General features: G+C 43.9%; 1 protein-coding gene across 2 annotated transcripts in view; it reads right to left on the minus strand.

The window, feature by feature from the left end:
- Nucleotides 1-13464, minus strand: part of SMARCA1 (SNF2 related chromatin remodeling ATPase 1) — an 85980-nt gene extending 72516 nt beyond the window's left edge. Inside the window, exons 1-2 of one of the 2 annotated variants that reach the window (XM_075835788.1) lie at nucleotides 13114-13462; nucleotides 7040-7126 (exon numbers count right to left, since the gene is read on the minus strand). In XM_075835788.1, coding sequence (XP_075691903.1) covers nucleotides 7040-7126; nucleotides 13114-13182 — 156 coding nt within the window. In that variant the 5' untranslated portion in view covers nucleotides 13183-13462. Of the gene's footprint in view, nucleotides 1-7039; nucleotides 7127-13113 lie in introns of both variants that reach the window. The other variant, XM_075835789.1, reaches the window with a different exon arrangement.
- Nucleotides 13465-21360: the final 7896 nt, after the last annotated feature.

The following is a 21360-nucleotide window of genomic DNA, read 5'->3' on the forward strand; positions in this document are numbered from 1 at the left end:
TGCTGTATGCCTCTGACGTATGCTGTATGCCGCTGACGTATGCTGTATGCCTCTGACGTATGCTGCATGCCGCTGACGTATGCTGCTGACGTATGCTGTATGCCTCTGACGTATGCCGCTGACGTATGCTGTATGCCTCTGACGTATGCTGTATGCCGCTGACGTATGCTGTATGCCCCTGACGTATGATGTATGCCGCTGACGTATGCTGCACGCCTGACGTATGCTGCACGCCTCTGACGTATGCTGCACGCCTCTGACGTATGCTGCACGCCTCTGACGTATGCTGCACGCCTCTGACGTATGCTGTATGCCATACAGTTTCTTAAGCCACCCATAATACACCAATGTAAAAAAAAAAAAAAGGCATACTGCGCACTTTATTTATTTTGCAAATCCTGGCTGCATAGGAAAGGCATATTGACGTATGCTAGTTTGGACACTCTTTTGGCATCCTTCTGACCCACATGAGTCGGCGGGCAGTGTATGCAGTGTGAATAGACCCTATAATCTGATCCTATTGACAAAACTTCTAATACTCCAGTCTGTGTTTTCACAAGGACATTGTGTGGTATCAAGATCACTATTCATGTTGTTTTTGATCCAGACAATGTCTTCTATAATGTGACTGGCAAGCCGAGGGAGCAGCACTTGAAACCTCAAGGCATGACTTCATGGGGCACAATGTCACTTTATGTGTCACGCACGGGCTACCCCTCGATAAGCTGCTCCTGACGTAGTACCGGTGTTGTTACTGCAACACTGCCCCAGTCACCTTAAAGGGGTATTCCCAACTTGGACATTCATGACATATCCACAGGATATGCCAGAGATGTCTGACAGATATGGGTCCCAGCTCCGCGAGCCGCCCCTATATCAAGAGAGGGGGTCAACTGACCTCGTTTGCCTGGTGCAGTAGCTGCAAACTGCCAATTCCAGGTGGGGATTAGTGGAGAAGGGGCCGCGCGCATGCTCTCTCCATTCTGTTGTATGTGAGTAACAGAATTAGAGCTTGCTTGACCGTTTACGTAACTCCCACGTTTACGTGGCTCTATCTCCATTAGTCACCACCTGGAATCTCTGGCCAGCGGCTGCCGCACCAGGCGATAAGGGGGTCAGGTGATCCCTGTTTTCGATACAGGTGTGGGTTCCAGAGCTGGGACATGCATATATCAGCTATTGACGGCATATCTTGTGGAAATACCACAAATATCTAAGTTGGGGATACCCCTTTACTGGAACTACGTTATAATTCCTGACACACCACCTAGAATTAAAAAAAAATTAATAAAAAATAGGGTGTAACAGTTTTTTGTTCCAGGTATTGGGGCGGTCCGAGCAGTTGGACCCCCCACCAGCCAGACATTGAGGACATACCTAATCAATATGCCATGACTTCTCCCTTTTAGAAGTTCTACTTGATACCACCAGAGGGCAACAACATACCACAACAGTCAGAGAAACTAGGTCATTTATTCTGACATAGGATGCCCCATTGCATTACTCTACATGACTTCCAGCAAACCGTATACATGCTTTTTTGACAAATGCATCAGCAGCACAAATCCCTCTCCTGTCATGTCCGCTTGCTACAATGTATCAACATATGTAAAGCTCTGTTCACAGCTTGTTTAGGCAACACAATTTAAGTACGTTTTTGAAGCGAACATTTCCTAGCCAAAAATTTGCACCTAAATCAAAAATTGCAGCAAAACATTAAGGCTATGTTCCCACACACAGGATACGCTGCAGATTTGCTGCAACAGAAAATCTGCAGCAGAATCTCGAGAAAAACGCTGGTAAATCTGTCACAAAAATCTGCACCAAATAGTGTGTTTTTCCTGCTCATATTGCTGCGATTTTACCTGCGGATTTAGTTTTAAACATTGGTTATAGCAAAGTATGTGTGCACCTGCGGATTTCCAGCGTTTTTTACTGCATTTCCGCTGTGTAAACGCTGTAAAAACCGCAACAACATAAATCTGTTGCAGAATTTTTGTTCCCCATTCAAGTCTATGGGCCAAACACGCAGCATCTCCGCACAGAACACGCAGCATAAATTGACATGCTACGGAATTGAAAAATCTCATTCACTTTGCTACTACTGTAAATGCTGCGGAATTTCCGCACAAAATTCCATTGCTTTTACGCTAAGTGGGAACCCAGACTTAGGCTATGTTTAAACGCAGAAGATGTGTTGAAGATTACTGCAAATTAAAATCCTTCCCATACATCTGAGTGGGGTTGTCTCTGCAGCAGATGCATGGACTAATGAGGAACACATACAGATGAATGAGGAAGTCGCAACGTAGTCCCTGAAATATCTGATGGTAAAAACCCCAGGGAACCCCTTTTAATAGATTAGTTCTATAACTAACAAGGTATACCGTAGATCTGCTGAAGAAATGTTTAGCCCTTCCCTGAGATGATACGGTATGAAAAACTGAAATGTCAATATAAGAAATTATTGCCAGACTTCCATTTCCAATATAGTATTATATACTGTATAATATTGTTTAGCACCAGTGGACCCTACGGCTATGCTCACATTAAAGATTGCAACTGATGAAACAATTATGCGGAATACACCGGTGGTCATCAGTTTTTATTCATCCTTTGTGGAAAGAATTTATATTGAGACTGACTTTGTTCATCTGTTGTTTCTGTTCATCCATTTGTCATCACATCAAATATAATGGGAAAAAATATAGGATTTAGAAATAGATCCTTTTTTGCACTGGGCAGGAATTGGTCCACTCTGGTCTCCATTTATTAACATTAGACGTTCATAAAAGATGGAGAAATAACAATAGGGGTCGACTATGACAACAGACCTGGGAATAGTGATCAAAAGAAATGGCACTTATTACTTACAACCTTGAACAGGGATTGCTGCACTTTTTTGGTTAGTCCTGAAGTCAGAACTGATGCTGAACTGATGCCAACTTCCTACATGTTTCAGTCCAGGGTCTTATTCTATAGAGGTTTCCCCATAAAATACATTTATTACCTATTCACAGGACAGGTAATAAATATACGATCGCTGGTGGCCCCACCGATCACTAGAAGAGGCGTCCCCCATTCCTGCTCACCCGCATGACCGCAGATAGGAGGAGTTTGACTGGAGCGTCGCCAACCATGTGCCCTGTCGCACCATTCAAAGCCCTCCTGACGAAGGGTGCGAAACGCGCGTCAATGTGTCTTTTCTGAGACCATCAATAGCCATCATGTCAGCCACAGGTAATTGATATGCAACTATGCTAAGCATTTATGTATGGTGGTCAATACAACTATTTTGATAGATCTTCACCCAGATAGTGGAGAAACTGATACCATAGGATTGGATATCAGCTTGGAGATTTTACACTCTTCCCGTTATTGGTGTTACTATGTGTTTGTTGTATACTATGTATCATTATAACATATGGGACATGGTGGTGAATTGATTATCTTGGTCTCTGTTCGTTTTAAGTATGTTTTAATTTGTATGTACTTGTATGGGTATCTTTAGGGGGGTATTCCAATTGTGGAACAATAAAAATTTATATCTTTGGACTAACAATGTCTAGAGGACTTTTTTGTCTTGTGTGTACATTAATATGAGGCGTATATAGGATTTCTCTATTGCAGAGGTCTGCCTAAGTAACCTAAAGCTTTTTATATAAAAGTTGGAGGGAAACCGATGACGCAACTGATCTTATTCTTTTCAATGGGATCAGTTGGTCCCTTTTTTCCCAAAAAATGTAAATATCAGGAACCTTTAAATCCCTGTCAGTCCTGCCTGAGGAAATATTACATGCGACGAAAGGCTGTAAGGTCAATGACCTGCCGCATGGAATTACACCACATTTGGATCCATTGTAACTATCCGGCAGGGTTTTTTTTTTTTCTTACAGGCAAAGGGAGCTGGTTAAAGGGGTTGTCCAGTTTAATCAAATAAATTACATTTTTTTGTATAAATCAAAGTTATACAACTTTCCAATATACTTTCTATATATTGGTCATTTCTGTCCATGGTCATGTGATGGACACACAGGTGCTGAGATCGTTAGAAGACACAGCTCTGATACACATACTGTAACGAGCCATGCACCTGTGTGTCCATCACATGACCATGGACAGAATTTTATCCACTGGAAGTAAATAATGAATGTTCCTACTGAATAACAACAAGCAGAGATCTTGAAATCTGTGAGGAATTACTACATAAAGTATATTGGAAAATTGTATAACTTTTAATTATACAAAAAATAACATTAAATTTGTTTAGACCAGACAACTCCTTTAACCCCACCTGATATAGTGAATGAGCCCTAAAACAATGATGAAAGCTTTTTCATATGGAGTCAGCCACAATGGTTGTTGCTATAAGCAGATCCCGGGTTATTAATAGTACGACCTGCATACTCCCCCCCCCCCCTTAGAAAAGCAGGAAACAAAGTGTAAAACTCAAGAGCCTGAATATAAACGCACGCTTACTTCCTGTCTACTGAAATCCTGACCTCTAATTTGGACAAAAAAAGGTTACAGTGAGGTTAAACGGCGAGCTTATCATATAGGAAAAATGACTCAATGTTTCCCCTTCTGTACTCCACTTTCCCTGTTATATCCATCACACGGCGGCTCTCACCGACTCCGAGATAAACAACGAAGAACAATCATAAAACAGTAATCACTCATAACCTAAAGCACGTTGACTCTTCATTTATTATACATCTAATTCTATTCACCTTGTACACAACGTAGCAGATATTTCATCTGTATATCTTACAAATGGAACTGGTGCTGTATTACACCATAGTATAAAATGACAGTATACATCATAGCAGAATATGGGCTCGTGCACACAAGGCATGGACACAGTGGAAGTGCTTATGGAGTTCTACGTTCAAATACGACGAAAATCAACTTCAAACCCCCTGCAGATGTTCTCGCCGTATTTGCGTGGGTTTCCACTGGGTAAATAATTGAGAAAGCCGTGCTTAAGGGGGGAGAAATACAGAGGAATCCAGTACAGAACAGTAATACGTAGTGCAGTTCATATTGTGGATCATGTGTATGAGACCTTAATCTGCTATTATGTATCTTTCCCATATACTATGACAGAAATACGAGTAAAGTATGTGCGCCACAGCACGATAGACGAGTTTGTACGTAATAATTATCTTTCCTTTTTTTTTTTTTTTTTAAAGAGTTTTATTACTTTTCAGCTGCTGCATTCCCAGGGTCCTCAAAGGCCTCAACTGCTGGCCGTGGGAGTGAAAGTGGATACACGAGGTCACCTTAATGTTTGTTACATAAGGTTGCATTTAACATGTTTGTCTTCCTCTCATGTAGGAACTATTCACACAGTAAATACTTGAATTACAGAACAATGGAGGAAATTTATGAAGACTGGTGCAGACCTCTTAATATATTTGGTGCATCTTGGGCTGTCCATGCGACAGAAATGCAATCTCTGCTTGATATGATCATGTGAAGATTTCCCCATATCTGCCACCAGCTTCTGGCCTAAGTTATGATAATTCTGTCATTCAGTTAGAGGCCCCGCCCCTATGGCAACCTTTTACCTACTTTCCATAAGAGTAAAAAGTCGTACATTTTAGCGCAACTACGGCACGTGCCAAAATTTGTTATTTATTGACGCCAGAAAACTGGTGTAAATCTGTTGATATATTTCCCCCACTGAGTTGCGTATTGGATGCATTTGGGTTGAAATTGCATGTGGTTGTGAGGAGAGGACCCGAGACCCTCTTGAGCTGTGGTGACCTGGGCACTGCAGACAACCTTCGCTCCATTTCATTCTAACATCAGTAGAGAAATATACAGGGAGAAACAAAGCCATCTTACTATTCTACCCTGGAGATCCGCCGGAGATTTTAGATGGTCGAAGAGGGACACGTACAGATCATTGTCCGGTAGATCCGGTCTTTTATTTAGACGTGACACAAATATCAGCTGAATGCTATGTTATTAGCGCCAAATAACAATAATCTAGAAATAGAGGATAGGTGTGAATATCCACAGGATATGCCATAAATGTCTGATAGATGCGGGTCCCACCTCTTGGACCTGCACCTAAGTTAAGAATGTTCTCGATATAGGTGTGGCTCCTACAACTGGGACCCACATCGAGCAGACATTTGCTGTGGAAATGCCATCAATGTCTAAGATGCGAATAACCATTTAATAATGCAGATCTATTAATCAGTTCTAGCATAGAAATATTTTAGGAGCAAAGAAAGAAAAGTATGGTTTCCCCCTCCAAAAAAAAATGGCACTTTAGGAGGTATGGCTATTTACAATGGCATTCGAGTAGTTTTAGCAACATGAAGGTATTGGCAACATGACCAGGATAAAGTTTAGGAACGTCAGAACCAGAACAGACGTGTGACCATATGGTGATTATAACTGATAATATATTATTAGTTTTACATCTAACACATACAGGGTAGGTACTGTATAGTCTATGTGTGTATGACTCAATAAACACACAGATTGACCGCCATTGTTTATCACATAAGAATAATAACAAAAGCAACAACACACATTGTTACAACAAATTTATTGGAGCAACATTTTGGGGGTTCAATCCTTTTCTCCCTATGGAAAAAGTCATCTACATAGTCTGTTTTTTAATTAACACAAATGACGAAGACGACTAAAATGCGAACCAAAATTTGAATATATAGTTGGACACCAGAACTTGGACCAATTCGTCTTCAGTTGTGTTCAATGGACATTGGCTTTCTGGCGCCTGAGTTATCACTTTTTCCTTTATTGTTTATGGCATGCTATATGCGATAGTGACCTATACAAAGCCCATATACTATTATGGTAGAAGGTGTATCAGTTACTTATCAGCAAGGGTTTGAGGAGTCGGAGTGGTAATGTAAACGGACATGTAGTGTTGGAGTAAGAGCGGGCACTGACTATTTCCTAGTAACATCCTGCCAGTAACATTGGTGCTTCCTTCTATTGTGTTACTTAAAGCCGGGGGCACATTAACTGTCTGTCATCCTGGCAACACACTGCTTACCATCTTTTCTTCATATTCTGGATCCTCTTCCTTATCTAGACGCTGCGCTTTAGGGGGAGGTTTCAGTTGAAATGGAGGATCATTTTTCTAGGACAAAATAAATGTGACAAATAATTACATACACGATGACAACGACACATTGAAACAGAACAATCCTTGCCAAAGCTCTAGTGTTTCAGAACAAATAACGGACCGTGGTGGATGAAATGAGAAATATTCTCGCACTCTCCGCCATGTTCAGTGTTACTATATAGAGTGATGGAAAAGTGGAAGAGCTGCCGATAAAAAAACAGATCAAGACCATCTGGAAACTGACTGGCTGTTATCGGGAACTTCTCCACTTTTTTTTTGTACCCGTTTTGATAAATCTCCACTATTGTGTAGCGCCAAATCCCTACACAAACAATATCCACACATACGGTACATCTACCCGTTTAAAGAGGTATTCCCAAAATTAACATTTACCAGCCATCCACAGGATAGGTGATACAACTCTGAACACTGGGGGAACCATCGATCACTAGATATGTCATGAACTCTCATGACCCTTTTCATGGTGTATCCGTTAAACAGATGCCATTAGTCTATGGGTGACAGATGCCACTGTTAGGCCGGATTTACACGAACTCTGCATTTTGCGCGCGTGGCAGCAGCGTGTCAGCTCCGTGTGTCATGTTCATATGGATGCGGGGTTGTGTGCTTTTCGCGCAGCCGCCATCATTATGACACTCCGTTTGGATGTTTGTAAACAGAAAAGCACGTGGTGCTTTTCTGTTTACATTCATTCTTTTACTGCTGTTGCGCGAATAACGCGCGTCCCACGGAAGTGCTTCCGTGTGGTGCACGTTATTTTCATGCACCCATTGACTTCAATGGGTGCGTGATGCGCAAAAACGCTGAGATATAGAACATGTCGCGAGTTTTACGCAGCTGACTAACACTGCGCAAAACTCACGGACAGTCTGCACTGCCCCATAGACTTGCATAGGTCCGTGCGACCCGCGTGAAAACCACGCGGGCTGCACGGACACAAATCACGTTCGTGTAAATCCGCCCTTAGGGTAAGTTCAAGACGGGGTGGATACGCTGCGTAAAGGTACTCAGCATATCTGCCCCGGTGGCCGCAGGGAATTCAGGGTAAATAAAACGCACCAAATTGTCGTACAGTTTTTTCCCCGGAATGTCGGTTGCGGAAAACTGCAGCATTAGCAGGCCGGCCTTCAGGAATGACGTTTCATCCCAGGAGACCGCTGCAGCCTGTAATTGGCTGCAGCGGCGGTCACATGGGATGAAACGTCATCCCAGGAGGCCGGCCTGCAGAAAGCCAGAGGTAAGTATAAGGTTTTTGTTTTTTTCAAAGTTGCGATTTTTGCGGCGTAATCGCTGGGATACCGCCGCAAAAGTCGCAACACTTGACTGTTTGTGGTGGGTTTAGATCCCCATTGAATTCAATGGGGAAAACCTGCAACAAAATACCAGCGACTCCGCAGCCACGAATGACGTGCTGCAGTTTAAAAACCCGCACCGCAGGTCTATTTGTGTGCGGAATCTTCACATCTAACGTACGCAGCGTGTGGAAGAGATTTCCTGAAATCTGTATTATGCTGTGGATTTTCCGCAAAAAAATAAGTTGCGGAAATACGCAGTATTTACACCACGTGTGGACTAGTTCTTAGGCATCCATTTAACGCAACCGTCACCCATAGGCTATAATAGCTTCAATTTAGCGAATACGTCATGAAAAGTTATTGAAATGCTCATGGTGCTAATTTAATGAATGCCTGTGACGGATACCCTACAGTGGCGTATATGGGTTTTTTTCTTAATACCTTTGGATAGAATAGTGTAGTGAACTACTATAACTTTATCCAGCAAAGAAATGGCATCAGTGGTAATGCTAACCTGTGTGGCACGAGACAGCGAAGTCCAATGATTGGCTGCAGCGGTCACGTGCATAAACGGCATGTCATCACTGCAGGACAAGACAACCAAGATCGGCTAGGACTGAACACAGGTGAGTATTTTTTTTATCAACTTTCCTGCTATTAGCAACTTTTTGTTTTTCTTCAAATCCTGGACAACCACTTTAAGGGTATGTGCACACACACTAATTACGTCCGTAATTGACGGACGTATTTCGGCCGCAAGTACCGGACCGAACACAGTGCAGGGAGCCGGGCTCCTAGCATCATACTTATGTACGATGCTAGGAGTCCCTGCCTCTCCGTGGAACTACTGTCCCATACTGAAAACATGATTACAGTACGGGACAGTTGTCCTGCAGCGAGGCAGGGACTCCTAGCATCGTACAGAAGTATGATGCTAGGAGCCCGGCTGTTAGGGATCTGCCAGGTACTACGTCTAGGTATACTCCTGGGATTAATCAATCCACATCTGAGGCCAGACCTGTTAGACTGACACCGTCTCCCACCAACCAGGGTGGCAGGCTCAGGAGTGGGAGAGCCTATCGCGGCCTGGTCAGTTGGAGTTAGCTCCGCCCCCTGTCCTTTATTACCTGCCGTGTTCTCTTCCTCAGTGCTTGTAATTCTCCTGGATTCCTGGCCTCACTGCCGCTTGCTCCAGCCTGCTTCTGCCGTGCTTCTGCCTTGCTGCAGTTCTGCTTAACCTGCTTCGCTTTGCCCCTGGCTTGCTTCCTTCTCCGTGCTCACGTTGGTATACTCCACTACATCCTGGTCCTGACTATTCATTCACCGCTCCGTTTCCTCGCGGCGTTCCGTGGGCTACTGCCCCTTCCCTTGCGTGTTCCCTGTTTGTTCTCCCGTGCACTTAGACAGCGTAGGGACCGCCGCCCAGTTGTACCCCGTCGCCTAGGGCGGGTCGTTGCAAGTAGGCAGGGACAGGGCGGTGGGTAGATTAGGGCTCACTTTCCCTTCACCTCCTTCCTGCCATTACACCGGCTCCCTGCACTGTGTTCGGTCCGGTACTTGCGGCCGAAATACGTTCGTAAATTACGGACGTAATTAGTGTGTGTGCACATACCCTAACCCTTTAATGACCAGCCTATTTTGGACCTTAATGACCAAGCTATTTTTTACGTTTTTCCATCGTCGCATTCCAAGAGCTATAACTTTTTTATTTTTGCGTCGACATTGCTGTATGAGGTCTTGTTTTTTGCGGGACAAGTTGTATTTTTAATAGCACCATTTTGGGGTGCATATAATGTATTAACTTTTATTAACTTTTTTTTTTAAGTGGGGATAGAAAAAAACTGACATTTCGCCACACTTTTTTGCGTCCTAAATCTACGCCGTTTACCGTGTGGTATAAATAACACAATAACTTTATTTAGTGGATTGTCGCGATTGCAACGATACCAAATTTGTATAGATTTTGTATGTTTTACTACTTTTACACAGAAAAAACACTTTTTTTTTTTTTTCAAAATTATTTGTTTTTGTGTCTCCATATTTGAAGAGCCGTAACGTTTTTATTTTTTCGCCGATGCGGTTGTATGAGGACTTTTTTTTTTGCGGGACGACTTGTAGTTTTTATTGGTACGATTTTGGAGTAGATGCGACTTTTTAATCACTTTTTATCACATTTTTTTTAAGGCAGGATTCACAGAAAACAGCAATTTTTCCAATGTTTTTATTTTATATTTTATGGCGTTCACCGTGCGGGTTAAATAATGTAATACATTTATAGTCGGGGTCGTTACGGACGTGGCGATACCAAATAGGTGTAACTTTTTTACTTTATTTCGTTTTTTTAATAGTAAACCATTTTGTAATGGGGAAAAAGTGGGTTTTTGATTTTTTTTTTTTCCACTTATTTTTTTATTAACTTTATTAAACTTTTTTTTTTACTTTTTTACTAGTCCCACTAGGGGACTTTAATATGCGATCCTCCGATCGCTATTATAATACACTGCAATACTTTTGTATTGCAGTGTATTACTGCCTGTCTGTTTAAAACGGACAGGCATCTGCTAGGCCATGCCTCCGGCATGATCTAGCAGGCATTCACTACAGGCAGACCTGGGGGCCTTTATTAGGTCCCCGGCTGCCATAGAAGACACAGACACTCGGCGATCTTATCCCCGGGTGTCGGTGGGAGAGAGAGGGAGCTCCCTCCCTCTCTCCAAAACTACTCAGATCCGGCGCACGCTATTGAGTGCCGCATCTGAGGGGTTAAATGGGTGAGATCAATACGGATATTGATCTCACCCATTCGAGCAGGGACGCCCCCAGCCCTCAGCTACATCTGGCAGCTGAGAGCTGGGAGATTTGACAGCTCCCTGCTCTGTTTATTTATTCTGATGCAGCGCCATGAAAAGGCCTATATCAGAATAAAGCCCATTAGTGGCCGCCGTGAAAAGGCGTATTGGCGGTCACTAATGGGTTACGGGTTCCTCCACACGTAACAGAATTTCTGAGTTTTTTCGCAGCAGAATACAGTAGCAGCATAGTGGGGGACATTTAACAAATCTCATCCACATGATGCGTAGAATTTCCGAGCCGAAATTGACCTGCGGTGCATATTTTTCGGACCGCAGCATGTCAATTCCTGCTACGGTAAGTGCACAGAATTGCTGCGTTTTTCAGAGGAGATGTCTCCCAACTCCTAACGTTGGGAAAAACGCAGCAATTTACACACCACTATCTGCCGCAAAAAAACGCAGGAAATGGTGCGTTTTTGCCGCAGCGAAAAGCCTTTGACTTTTAACGGAATTGCTGCAGAAATTTTCTGTAGCAATTCCGATGTGTCTGGACAAGCCCTAAAGATGTTTGCGTCTTTAAAGTGGTTTGCGATGTGTGCGTTTACTTCAAAAATCACGAGAGTTTGCAAACTGGGGACAATGAGTAAAGCTGACTTCTGTACAGCGCTGCAGAACATGGTGGCTCTATATATATATATATATATATATGGCCCACGCCATACAAGTATATGGGAGAAAGAGCTTGGCGGTTTCTATACTGTATCACGTGTAGACTCATGTGGAATAGGCCGGCAGTTTCTGTACTTTCAATAGAATAGGAAGGCCGTTTAATTTCTCCCATAAACTTGAAAAAAAAATGGCTATGCGACATGCAACTCATCTCCTCTGTGGCTGATCGGGGAAGAAACAGTCGTCCTTGGTTTTAGCAATCACGCGTTTTTTCATTGTTCCCGCAAAAAAAACGCAACAAAATAAGACGTGCCGTGAGTGTCACGCAGCGGACGAACACTGCGTGAAAAACGCATATCTGAATAGCCCTATTGAATTTAATAGGTCCATGTGGTGTCTGTGAAAAAAACGCACATCACACGGATGTGAAACACACTCGTCTGAATCAGGCCTAAGAGTAGGCCGATGTCGCAGATTACCCGTGATACCCACGGAGGCTCAGTGATGGCAGGGGAGACCAATGACAAACCATGAATGGCACCATGAGGGTATGTTCACACGCTGTGTTTTCAGGCGTAAACACCGAATACGGCTGAAAAAACAGTAGCCTGAATGCGTTTTGTTTTATGCCGCCGTTTTAAAAAATGGCACGTAAAAAAAAAAATATATATATATATATAGATTTTGACAGAAAAAGAAAGCAGCACAGCTTCAGTGGTCGGGTGCAAACAGTCCTCCCAGACCCAGGCTCCAAATAACCCCAAAAATTATTTTTATATATATAAGCAGATATATTGTCCATCTCCCATGTATAAAAAAATAGTGGAGAAAAAGTGGAGGTGTTGCCTATAGCAACCAATCCCATTACAGCTCTCACATTTCCACAGCTGATATTAAAAAAAATGAAAGAAGAGATCTGATTGGCTGCTATAGGCATCAGTACAACTTCTTTGTGCATTTGTACATGGGCCCAATATGTTCTGGCTGTCAGGGCCCCGGGATAAGTAGACTGCATTACTCCGCTCAAATGTGACATTTTGCAGCAATTAGAATTGCTGCGTATCGCGGTATGCATTTATCGCGATTTTCGTAATCGCGGCAAAACCGCGCAATTTTTGTCGCGATTACGAAAATCGCGGCAAAAAGACCGCGACAACAACGGTAGGTGTGTCCAGAAGCTGACAACTGTGCCCACCCCTCCCCACACTGTCTTCTTTATTTGTACCTCGTCGGCAGCTGTTTCTGCTTCTTCCCGTGAAGTGGAAGGCACCTCCTCGTCAGAAAGCCCCTCCATCACTGCTGCCACCGGGCCGGATCTCCGGGTCCTCGCTTCTCTTTACTGTACAACGAATGCAATACGGGGAAAATAAAATATATTTATATACTGCCATAAAGTAAAAATAAGTAACGTAACATCAGATCGCAGGGAACACGCCCACCCGACACGGTACCGACCGCCCCGACAGTAACAGTGAGAGGGCGGTCCGGTACACGAGAACGAGCGGCGGGATCGCGCTTCTGTGCCCAAAATTGCGCAGTACAGAATAGAGTTCAACTACAGCAGCTGAGGAGGGACCGAGTGTGTCTGGAGGGAGCTGTCACGTGGTCCTGAGCGGTCACGTGATCCTCCGGGTACCAGGTCTCCTCACAGCAGGGCCTGCAGGAGGTGCGGTATGGTGTGCACAGGGATGTAATGGGCTGGCGGCCGGGGAAGCGGGATAACAAGTGTGCAGTGTGAAGGGAGGCTGATGCCTTGGTGGTTAATACTTTCGGGGTTAATGTGGGGGGATTCATTTAGGGATGGGCTGGTGCTTGGTGGGGTTAATGCGCGATACTAGCACTTTATTACAGATTAATGTAGTGTACGTGGAGGGGTCTGGAGATTTGGGAGCGGCTGGCACTTTGACGATCAGTGTGGGTGGGGCCTTCAATGGGTTTTTCCACAATGAACATTTATCACCTACCCTCAGGATAGGTGATAAATGATGACCATTGTGGCCCCCACCGATCGTTCCTCCTCACTGCACGATCACAGTGAGGAGGATTTTAAATGGAGCCGTGGTCAGGCATTTGCGCTGCCGCTTCAGTCAATGTCTATTGGCCAACGGAGACGACCAAGTACAGTGCTCAGCTGCTTCAGTCATTCCCATAGACTTTGAATGGAGCGACAGCGTACATGCGCGACCGCTGCTCCATTCAATTTCATCCTCACTGCGATCGTGCAGTGAGGAGGAACGATTGGTGTGGCCCCCAGTTATCATTTATCTAACACCTATCCTGTGGGTAGGTGATAAATCGTAAAGGGGTTCTCCAGTCCCTAAAAAATGGATGGCCTTTCATCATGTTGGGCCATCAATAGCTGAGCTGCCGACTGCCGGGACCCCCGCCGATCAGCTGTTTTGAAGAGGCCGCAGCGCTGGTACTGTGAATCGCCAACACAGCAGTAGCCGAGATTCACAGTATTACAACCTTCTCCCATTGAAGTGAATGGAAGAAGGCTGTAATACTGTGAACCGGCGCTACTGCTGTGTCAGCGATTCACAGTATGAGCAGTCACCGGAATAAGGGGGAAGTGCTCATAAAAGTGTGGGGGTCCTGGTAGTCGGACCCTGAGTGATCAGCTATCCTGAGGATAGGCCATCAATTTTTATGTTGGGAATACACCTTTAAGTTTCGGGGTTCGCTTATGGTCATGGTAGGGTTGCCGTCAAGCCAGTAAATCACCGGTCCAGCCGGTCAAAGTTAGAAAATTTTACAGGCAATAGCAAGTGGCAGTCATTTTTCATAATAAGACGTGCACAGAAAGTCAGGACTAAGTCAAGTGTAAGATTGGCACCGGTGGAAGTTGGCAGCAGGCAAGTCAGTAGAGAGCCAGAGACTCACATTCAGCAGCCGGACGTGGGCACACTGCCGGCCCGTGCGGCCTCAAAAGTCAAGAGCAACAGAGGCTATTGACAAATCACACTCTGCGTGAAGTGACATCCGCCAAATCACACCCACATGTTACCTATATTAAGGTATATATATATATATATATTTTGCCAGTTTTATTATATTTTTTTTGTTGCAATTGGTGAAAAATTGCATTAAAAAAAAAAACAACTCAAAACCAGCATGTGTAATTACACCTGGAAACTGGATGGTATTTTTGGGTGGAAAAGGGGGCAACCATTGGTTGTGGTAAGAGGATGCTTTAGGGTTAATGTAAGATGTGGGTTTAGATGTTTTGTGGGTTGGGGGGGCTGCTATTCCTGGGGAAGCCGTCAGTCTGTCCTCCTGTTCCTTGGAGAAATGCTACATTACAAGTCACCCATTGAAATAAGGTGTCCATGCAATGCTTGGACGAGGTGTGTCCAGAGGACGGCTGCTTTTTTTCTGGATTAAATACATTGGAAAAAATGTTATTCCGGCCAAACGCCAATATGACCCCCTTCTCGTATTTGGACATTCTATTACAAACTAATTCCTCTCTTCTAGCCTCCATAGGATGTAATTGTACAGCATGTAACCATTGTAAGGGTATATTCACACACACTAATTACGGACGTAAATCGGGCATATTAACCCCCGAATTACATCCAAAATTACGGCTTGAATGCGTTTACAAACATCTGCCCATTGAAAGCAATGGGCTGACGTTTGTCTGTTCACACGAGGCGTGTATTTACGCGCCGCTGTCAAAAGACGGCGCGTAAATAGACGCCCGCGTCAAAGAAGTGACCTGTCACTTCTTGGGGCGTAATTGGAGCCGTTATTCATTGACTCCAATGAAAAGCGGCGCCAATTACGTCCATAATGGACGCGGCGTTCAAGCGCCTGCACATGCCGTTACGGCTGAAATGACGGGGCTGTTTTCTCCTGAAAACAGCCCCGTAATTTCGGCCGTTACGGACGCTGCCGTGTGAACATACCCTAACAGTCAGGATCTGACAAGCCACCAAACCAAGCCGTTTATCCCCTTATTCCAAAGCATTATCAATGCAATCAAGTGATCGCAGCTTCAAGTACCTGCATAGGGCTAAAAACCCAAAAAATGTTAACTCGCAAAAGAAAAACGTCTCCCCCAAAAAAATATATGGCCATCCGGCTGTCACACAGGCTCGGCACTGCATACATGGCCACGCTTCTGTTACACAGCCTCAGTACTGTATACGTGGCCACGCTTCTGTTACACAGCCTCAATACTGTATACATGGCCACGCTTCTGTTACACAGCCTCAGTACTGTATACACTGCCACGCTTCTGTTACACAGCCTCAGTAATGTATACATGGCCACGCTTCTGTTACACAGCCTCAGTAATGTATACATGGCCACGCTTCTGTTATACAGCCTCAGTACTGTATACATGGCCACGCTTCTGTTACACAGCCTCAGTACTGCATACGTGGCCACGCTTCTGTTACACAGCCTCAGTACTGTATACGTGGCCGCGCTTCTGTTACACAGCCTCAGTACTGTATACGTGGCCACACTTCTGTTACACAGCCTCAGTACTGTATACATGGCCACGCTTCTGTTACACAGCCTCAGCACTGTATACTTGGCCACGCTTCTGTTGCACAGGCTTAGCACTGTATACATGGCTACCCAGTCATAAAATAATAAGCGCAATAATCACCATATTAAACACTGCTGTTGGGCATTATGAGGAAGACTTGGTATGATTTACTGTGTTTCAGTGTACGGAGCACCATACGGCTGCACACAGAGGCCTACAACTGTAGCATGGAGCAGCAGGGACTTTTCTGTGCCGCTGTACGGCTCTGCCATGTGCATGAGGCCTAAAACCAGTCCTGGTTTTCACTTGATTCTAATTTTAAGAAATAGAACAATGTTCAAAATTCATAGACTATAATTCTCTGTGGGGGGGGCGCTAAGAGATCAGAAAGGCAGCGGCAGCAGAGGGGCTGTCCATACACCACTCGCTTCACTTTCCGAGGAAAGCCGATCAGAAACTGAGGAGCACAGCGCTCTCACCCAAGCACTTCTGCTGCTTTGATTTAGTGATTGGTGGGGGTCTCAGTGCTCGGACCCCACCGGTCAAAACTCCTGACATGTCACAAGTTTTTTTAAACGTTTAGTTACGCTTTAATTGGTTTCAACCTTTTGGCTTCCCATATAAGCCTGGCCCTTGCACTTCCTGATTTTACCTGTAATTACGAATCTGTAATTTTAATTACGGATCCGTAATTGATTGAAAACTACAGTCGTGTGCATGGGGCCTTAGTTTGGATTCACACAGCGCGGTTTTGCAGCTGCTTTTTCCGCGCGGCTGAAAATTGCACTGCAACAAGGCATGTGTTTTTACTGTGATTTGCTGCGGTTTTGCAGTGTGGTTGATGGCCGTGCATTGAAAAACACGGCAAAACCGCACTGTGTGAATGCACCCTAAACCTTACTGCCTGTATTGTAGTTTATTTATGCAAACTGTTGCTGCTCATCTATGCACAAAACCTGGACTGTCAGGCTACGTTCACACATCGTGATTAGTTACATTTTTGGTGAAGATTTTGATGCAGATTTTTATGCTGAAACCGAAGTGTATCCAGGAAAAAGGAGAAGTAAATGTTCTTTTATATTTCTAATTCCTTTTAAAACTACTTCTGGCTTTGGCTCAAAAATCTGCAACAAATCATGTGTGAACATAGCTTTAGAATAAGTTTACACGTCTCCGATTTTCTTGAGGATTTGATTCGGATCTCGCCCCCTACATTGCAAAGGGTACAAACCGCATTGAAAATCAGCGCAAATACAGGACATATGAACTCTGCCTTACTAGACTACTCTTGCTATTATCACCTCCTGCCTGATTGCTTCATCCACTGGACTCAGAATCTGCTACAGACCTTGACAGTAAGGCCGGGTTCCCACGGGTCGGATACGCTGCGTAAAAACTGCGTATCGTGTCCGACCTGGGACCTGCAGCACCTTTCGTTTGAAAAACGGCACCGCGTTGTGGTTCACCACATCACCCCCTCCCTCGCTTCTGAGCGTAGTCCAGCCTCCTAAGATGACGTTGCAGGCCTTGTGACTCTGCAGCCTCTGATTAGCTGCAGCGCTCGCATGGGATGAAACATCATCCCTGGAGGCTGGCCTGCAGCAAGAAGGAGAGCGTTCTGGGTAACTGATTATTTATTTTCCCTGAGTTGCAATTTTTAATCCCCCATTGAATTCAATGGGGTAAACCCGCAACAGAAAATCAACGAAAATGCATCATAAACTGACATGCTCCGGATTTACATTGCACACCGCAGGTAAAATTTTTTACCGTTTACGCTGCATTTTTTTTTCTACGCAACGTTGGCATGAGATTTTCTGAATCTCGTCCATTTTGCTGATACTGTAAATGCTGCGGCATTTCCACACAATTACATTGTGGGAACTCCGCAGCGTTTGCGCTACTTTGGAGCCCATCCTAATTGTCTCACTTTTTTTGTGTTTTTTTGGGGGGTTTTAGCCACTGGCACCCCAGCAACATGATCGCTGGGTTGCCAGTGGCTGCAATGGCAACCGGAGGCCTAATACTGGCCTTCCGGGCTGCCAACAACGGAAGCCTCCTATGTCCCGCTGGGAGGTGGGGCCTAAAAGGCTTCCGGTACCAACGGCAAGATGGTGCCAGCTCATCTTCCGGCTCAGAAGCTGAGCCGGCGTCGTCAGCAGAGGATGTCTGCTACAGCGGACACCCCACTGTAACGGTAGGAACCGGAGCTAGCTCCGATCCCTGCCATTAACCCCTTAGATCCAGCGATTGAATGCAATCGCTGCATCTTAGTGGTTTTTTAGCAAATCAGCAGCCCTGCCATGCGATGGCAGTGCTGCCGACTGCTACTATGGCAATGGGAGGCCTAACAATGGCCTCCTGGTCCTCCATTACTGAAGCCGATTAGGCCCCGCCTAGAGGCAGAGCCTGATCGACTTGCTGTCAGTGAGCAACTGACCGTTCTAATACATTGCACTACATAGGTAGTGCAATGTATTAGAACAGCAATCAAATAGTTGGACCTTCAAGTCCCCTAGTGGGACTAAAAAAAAAGTACAAATAAAAGTTGTAAAAAATTAAATAAAAGTTTCAAGTAATAAAATAAAACACAATCGCCCTTTTTACTTATCAAGTAATTTATTGTTGGAAAAAAATACTAAAACCATACATATTTGATATCACCGCGTCCGTAACGACCTGATCTTTAACAATATTATGTTATTTATCCTGGGCAGTGAACGCCGTAAAAAAAAAAAACATTGCCAAAATTGCTGTTTTTTTGTCATTTTGTCTTTCAAAAATTGAAATAAAAAAGTGATCAAAATGTTGCATGTATCCAAAAATGGTACCTATTAAAACTATAGCTAGTCTCGCAAAAAAACAAGCTCTCGTGTAGCTCCATTGACAAAAAAAAATGTAAAAGTTATGGCTCTCAATACATGGCGACAGAAAAAATGCATTCTTTTTACAAAAGTAATTTTATTGTGCAAAAAGTTGTAAAACATAAAAAAGTGCTATAAATTAGGTATCGCCGGAATCGTACTGACTGGCAGAATAAAGTTAACATGTAATTTAAAACACATGGTATAAAAAATACTAAAAACATTGCCAAAATTGCTGTTTTTTGTTCACCTTGCCTCCCAAAAAAAAAAAAAAGGATAAAAAGTCGCATTTACCCCGAAATGGTACCAATAATAACTACAGCTCGCCCTGCAAAAAAACAGCCCTCATACCACTACGTCTATCAAAAAATAACATTTAGTTAAGGCTTCCATAAGTCAGGAAATTAAAAAAATATGCAGTTGTGCAGGCTCGAGGGGAACATTTCTTCTGTTTCAATAGGCGATTTATCGGGGCCCTAAAATTAGGGAACCAGGAAGGGGAGGGCCCAAACATATCTGCTGGAAGCGATGGTGCCCGTATTATACCAGGACAACACTTCCCAGCAAAATTCCCCAAACTGCAAAGGTGCAGAGTGTGGACCAAAAGGGGGATAAGAAAGGACATTATGTATCAGTGTGACACCGGCCTGTGCAGAAAGGATTTCTTCACAGCGCAACACACATCTATGGATTATTTTACCACATTGTTATACCACCTGACTATGCCCCTTATGTGCTCTGCCCGGCTCACATGTACCCCCACATTATAAACTGAAATACCAGTAAAACTTCAAACAAAACTACTACCAAGCAAAATCCACGCTCCAAAAGCAAAATGGTGCTCCCTCCACTCTGAGCCCTACAGTGTGTCTAAACAGCAGTTTACTTCCACATATATAGCATCGCCAAACCAGGGAGAACGCTTTTAACAATTTTAGGGGCGTGTGTCTCCAGTGACACAAGCTGGGCATGGCATATTTGCCACTGAAGTGGCATATCTAGGGAAAAATTTACATTTTTACTTTGCACCATCTGCAGCACATTCATATATGGAAAAGACCTGTGGGGTGAAATGGTCACTGCACTCCTTAATAAATGCCTTGAAGGGTGTAGTTTCCAAAATAGGGTCACTTCTCAGTGGTTCTTTTATTATTTCACATCAGAGCCTCTGCAATTGTGAACCGATACTGTGTAAATTGCCAAATTAGGCCTCAACTTCGCATTGTACTCTTTCGTTCCAGAGCCCTGTCGATAGTCCAGATAAAAGATTAGGGCCACATGTAGGGTGTTTCTAAAACCGGGAAACACAGCATAATAATTAGAGAGCTCTCTTTTCATGGTGGCCCAAGCTGGGCACCACATATTGGCATATCACTGGAAAAATTCAAATTTTCACTCTGCAGCATCGAGTGCACGCTAATTTCTGGAAAACACCTGCGGGGTTAACATGCTCACTACACCCCTAGGTGAATACCTTGAGGGGTGTAGTTTCCAAAATGGGGTCACTTCTGGGGGATTTCCACTGTCTTGGTCCCACGTGGGGCTTTTCAAATTCGACATTACGCCCAGAAACCAATCCAACAAAATGCACTCCAAAAGCCAAATGGCGCTCCTTCCATTCTGAGCCCTACTGTGTGCCCAAACAGCAGTTTATGACCACATATGGGGTATTTCCATACTCTGGTGAAGTTGCTTTAGATATGTTGGGGTGCTTTTTCTTCCTTATGGAAATTTTTTTTTTTTTTAATGTTCATATTATTTCTTATTTTCATGTCCAAATTCTAATAAAATCTATGAAACACCTGTGGGTCAAAATGTTCACTACACCAGTAGTTGAATTCCTTGTGGGGTGTAGTTTCCAAAATGGGGTCTTCAAACCTGACAAGGTGCCTAAAATATACTCTAATAAAAAGAAGGCCACAAAATCCACTAGATGCTTCTGAGGCCTGTGCTTCTGTCCATTAACGCACTAGGGCCACATGTGGGGTATTTATAAATATTGAGTTGTGTTTCTGTGTTGTAGAAAAAAATGAATTTCGGCAACAAAAAAAAATGGAATTTATCAATTTCACCTCTACATTGCTTTAATTCTTGTGAAACGCCAAAA

This window comes from Rhinoderma darwinii, chromosome 8 (assembly GCF_050947455.1).
Source record: "Rhinoderma darwinii isolate aRhiDar2 chromosome 8, aRhiDar2.hap1, whole genome shotgun sequence".
Taxonomy (NCBI): domain Eukaryota; kingdom Metazoa; phylum Chordata; class Amphibia; order Anura; family Rhinodermatidae; genus Rhinoderma; species Rhinoderma darwinii.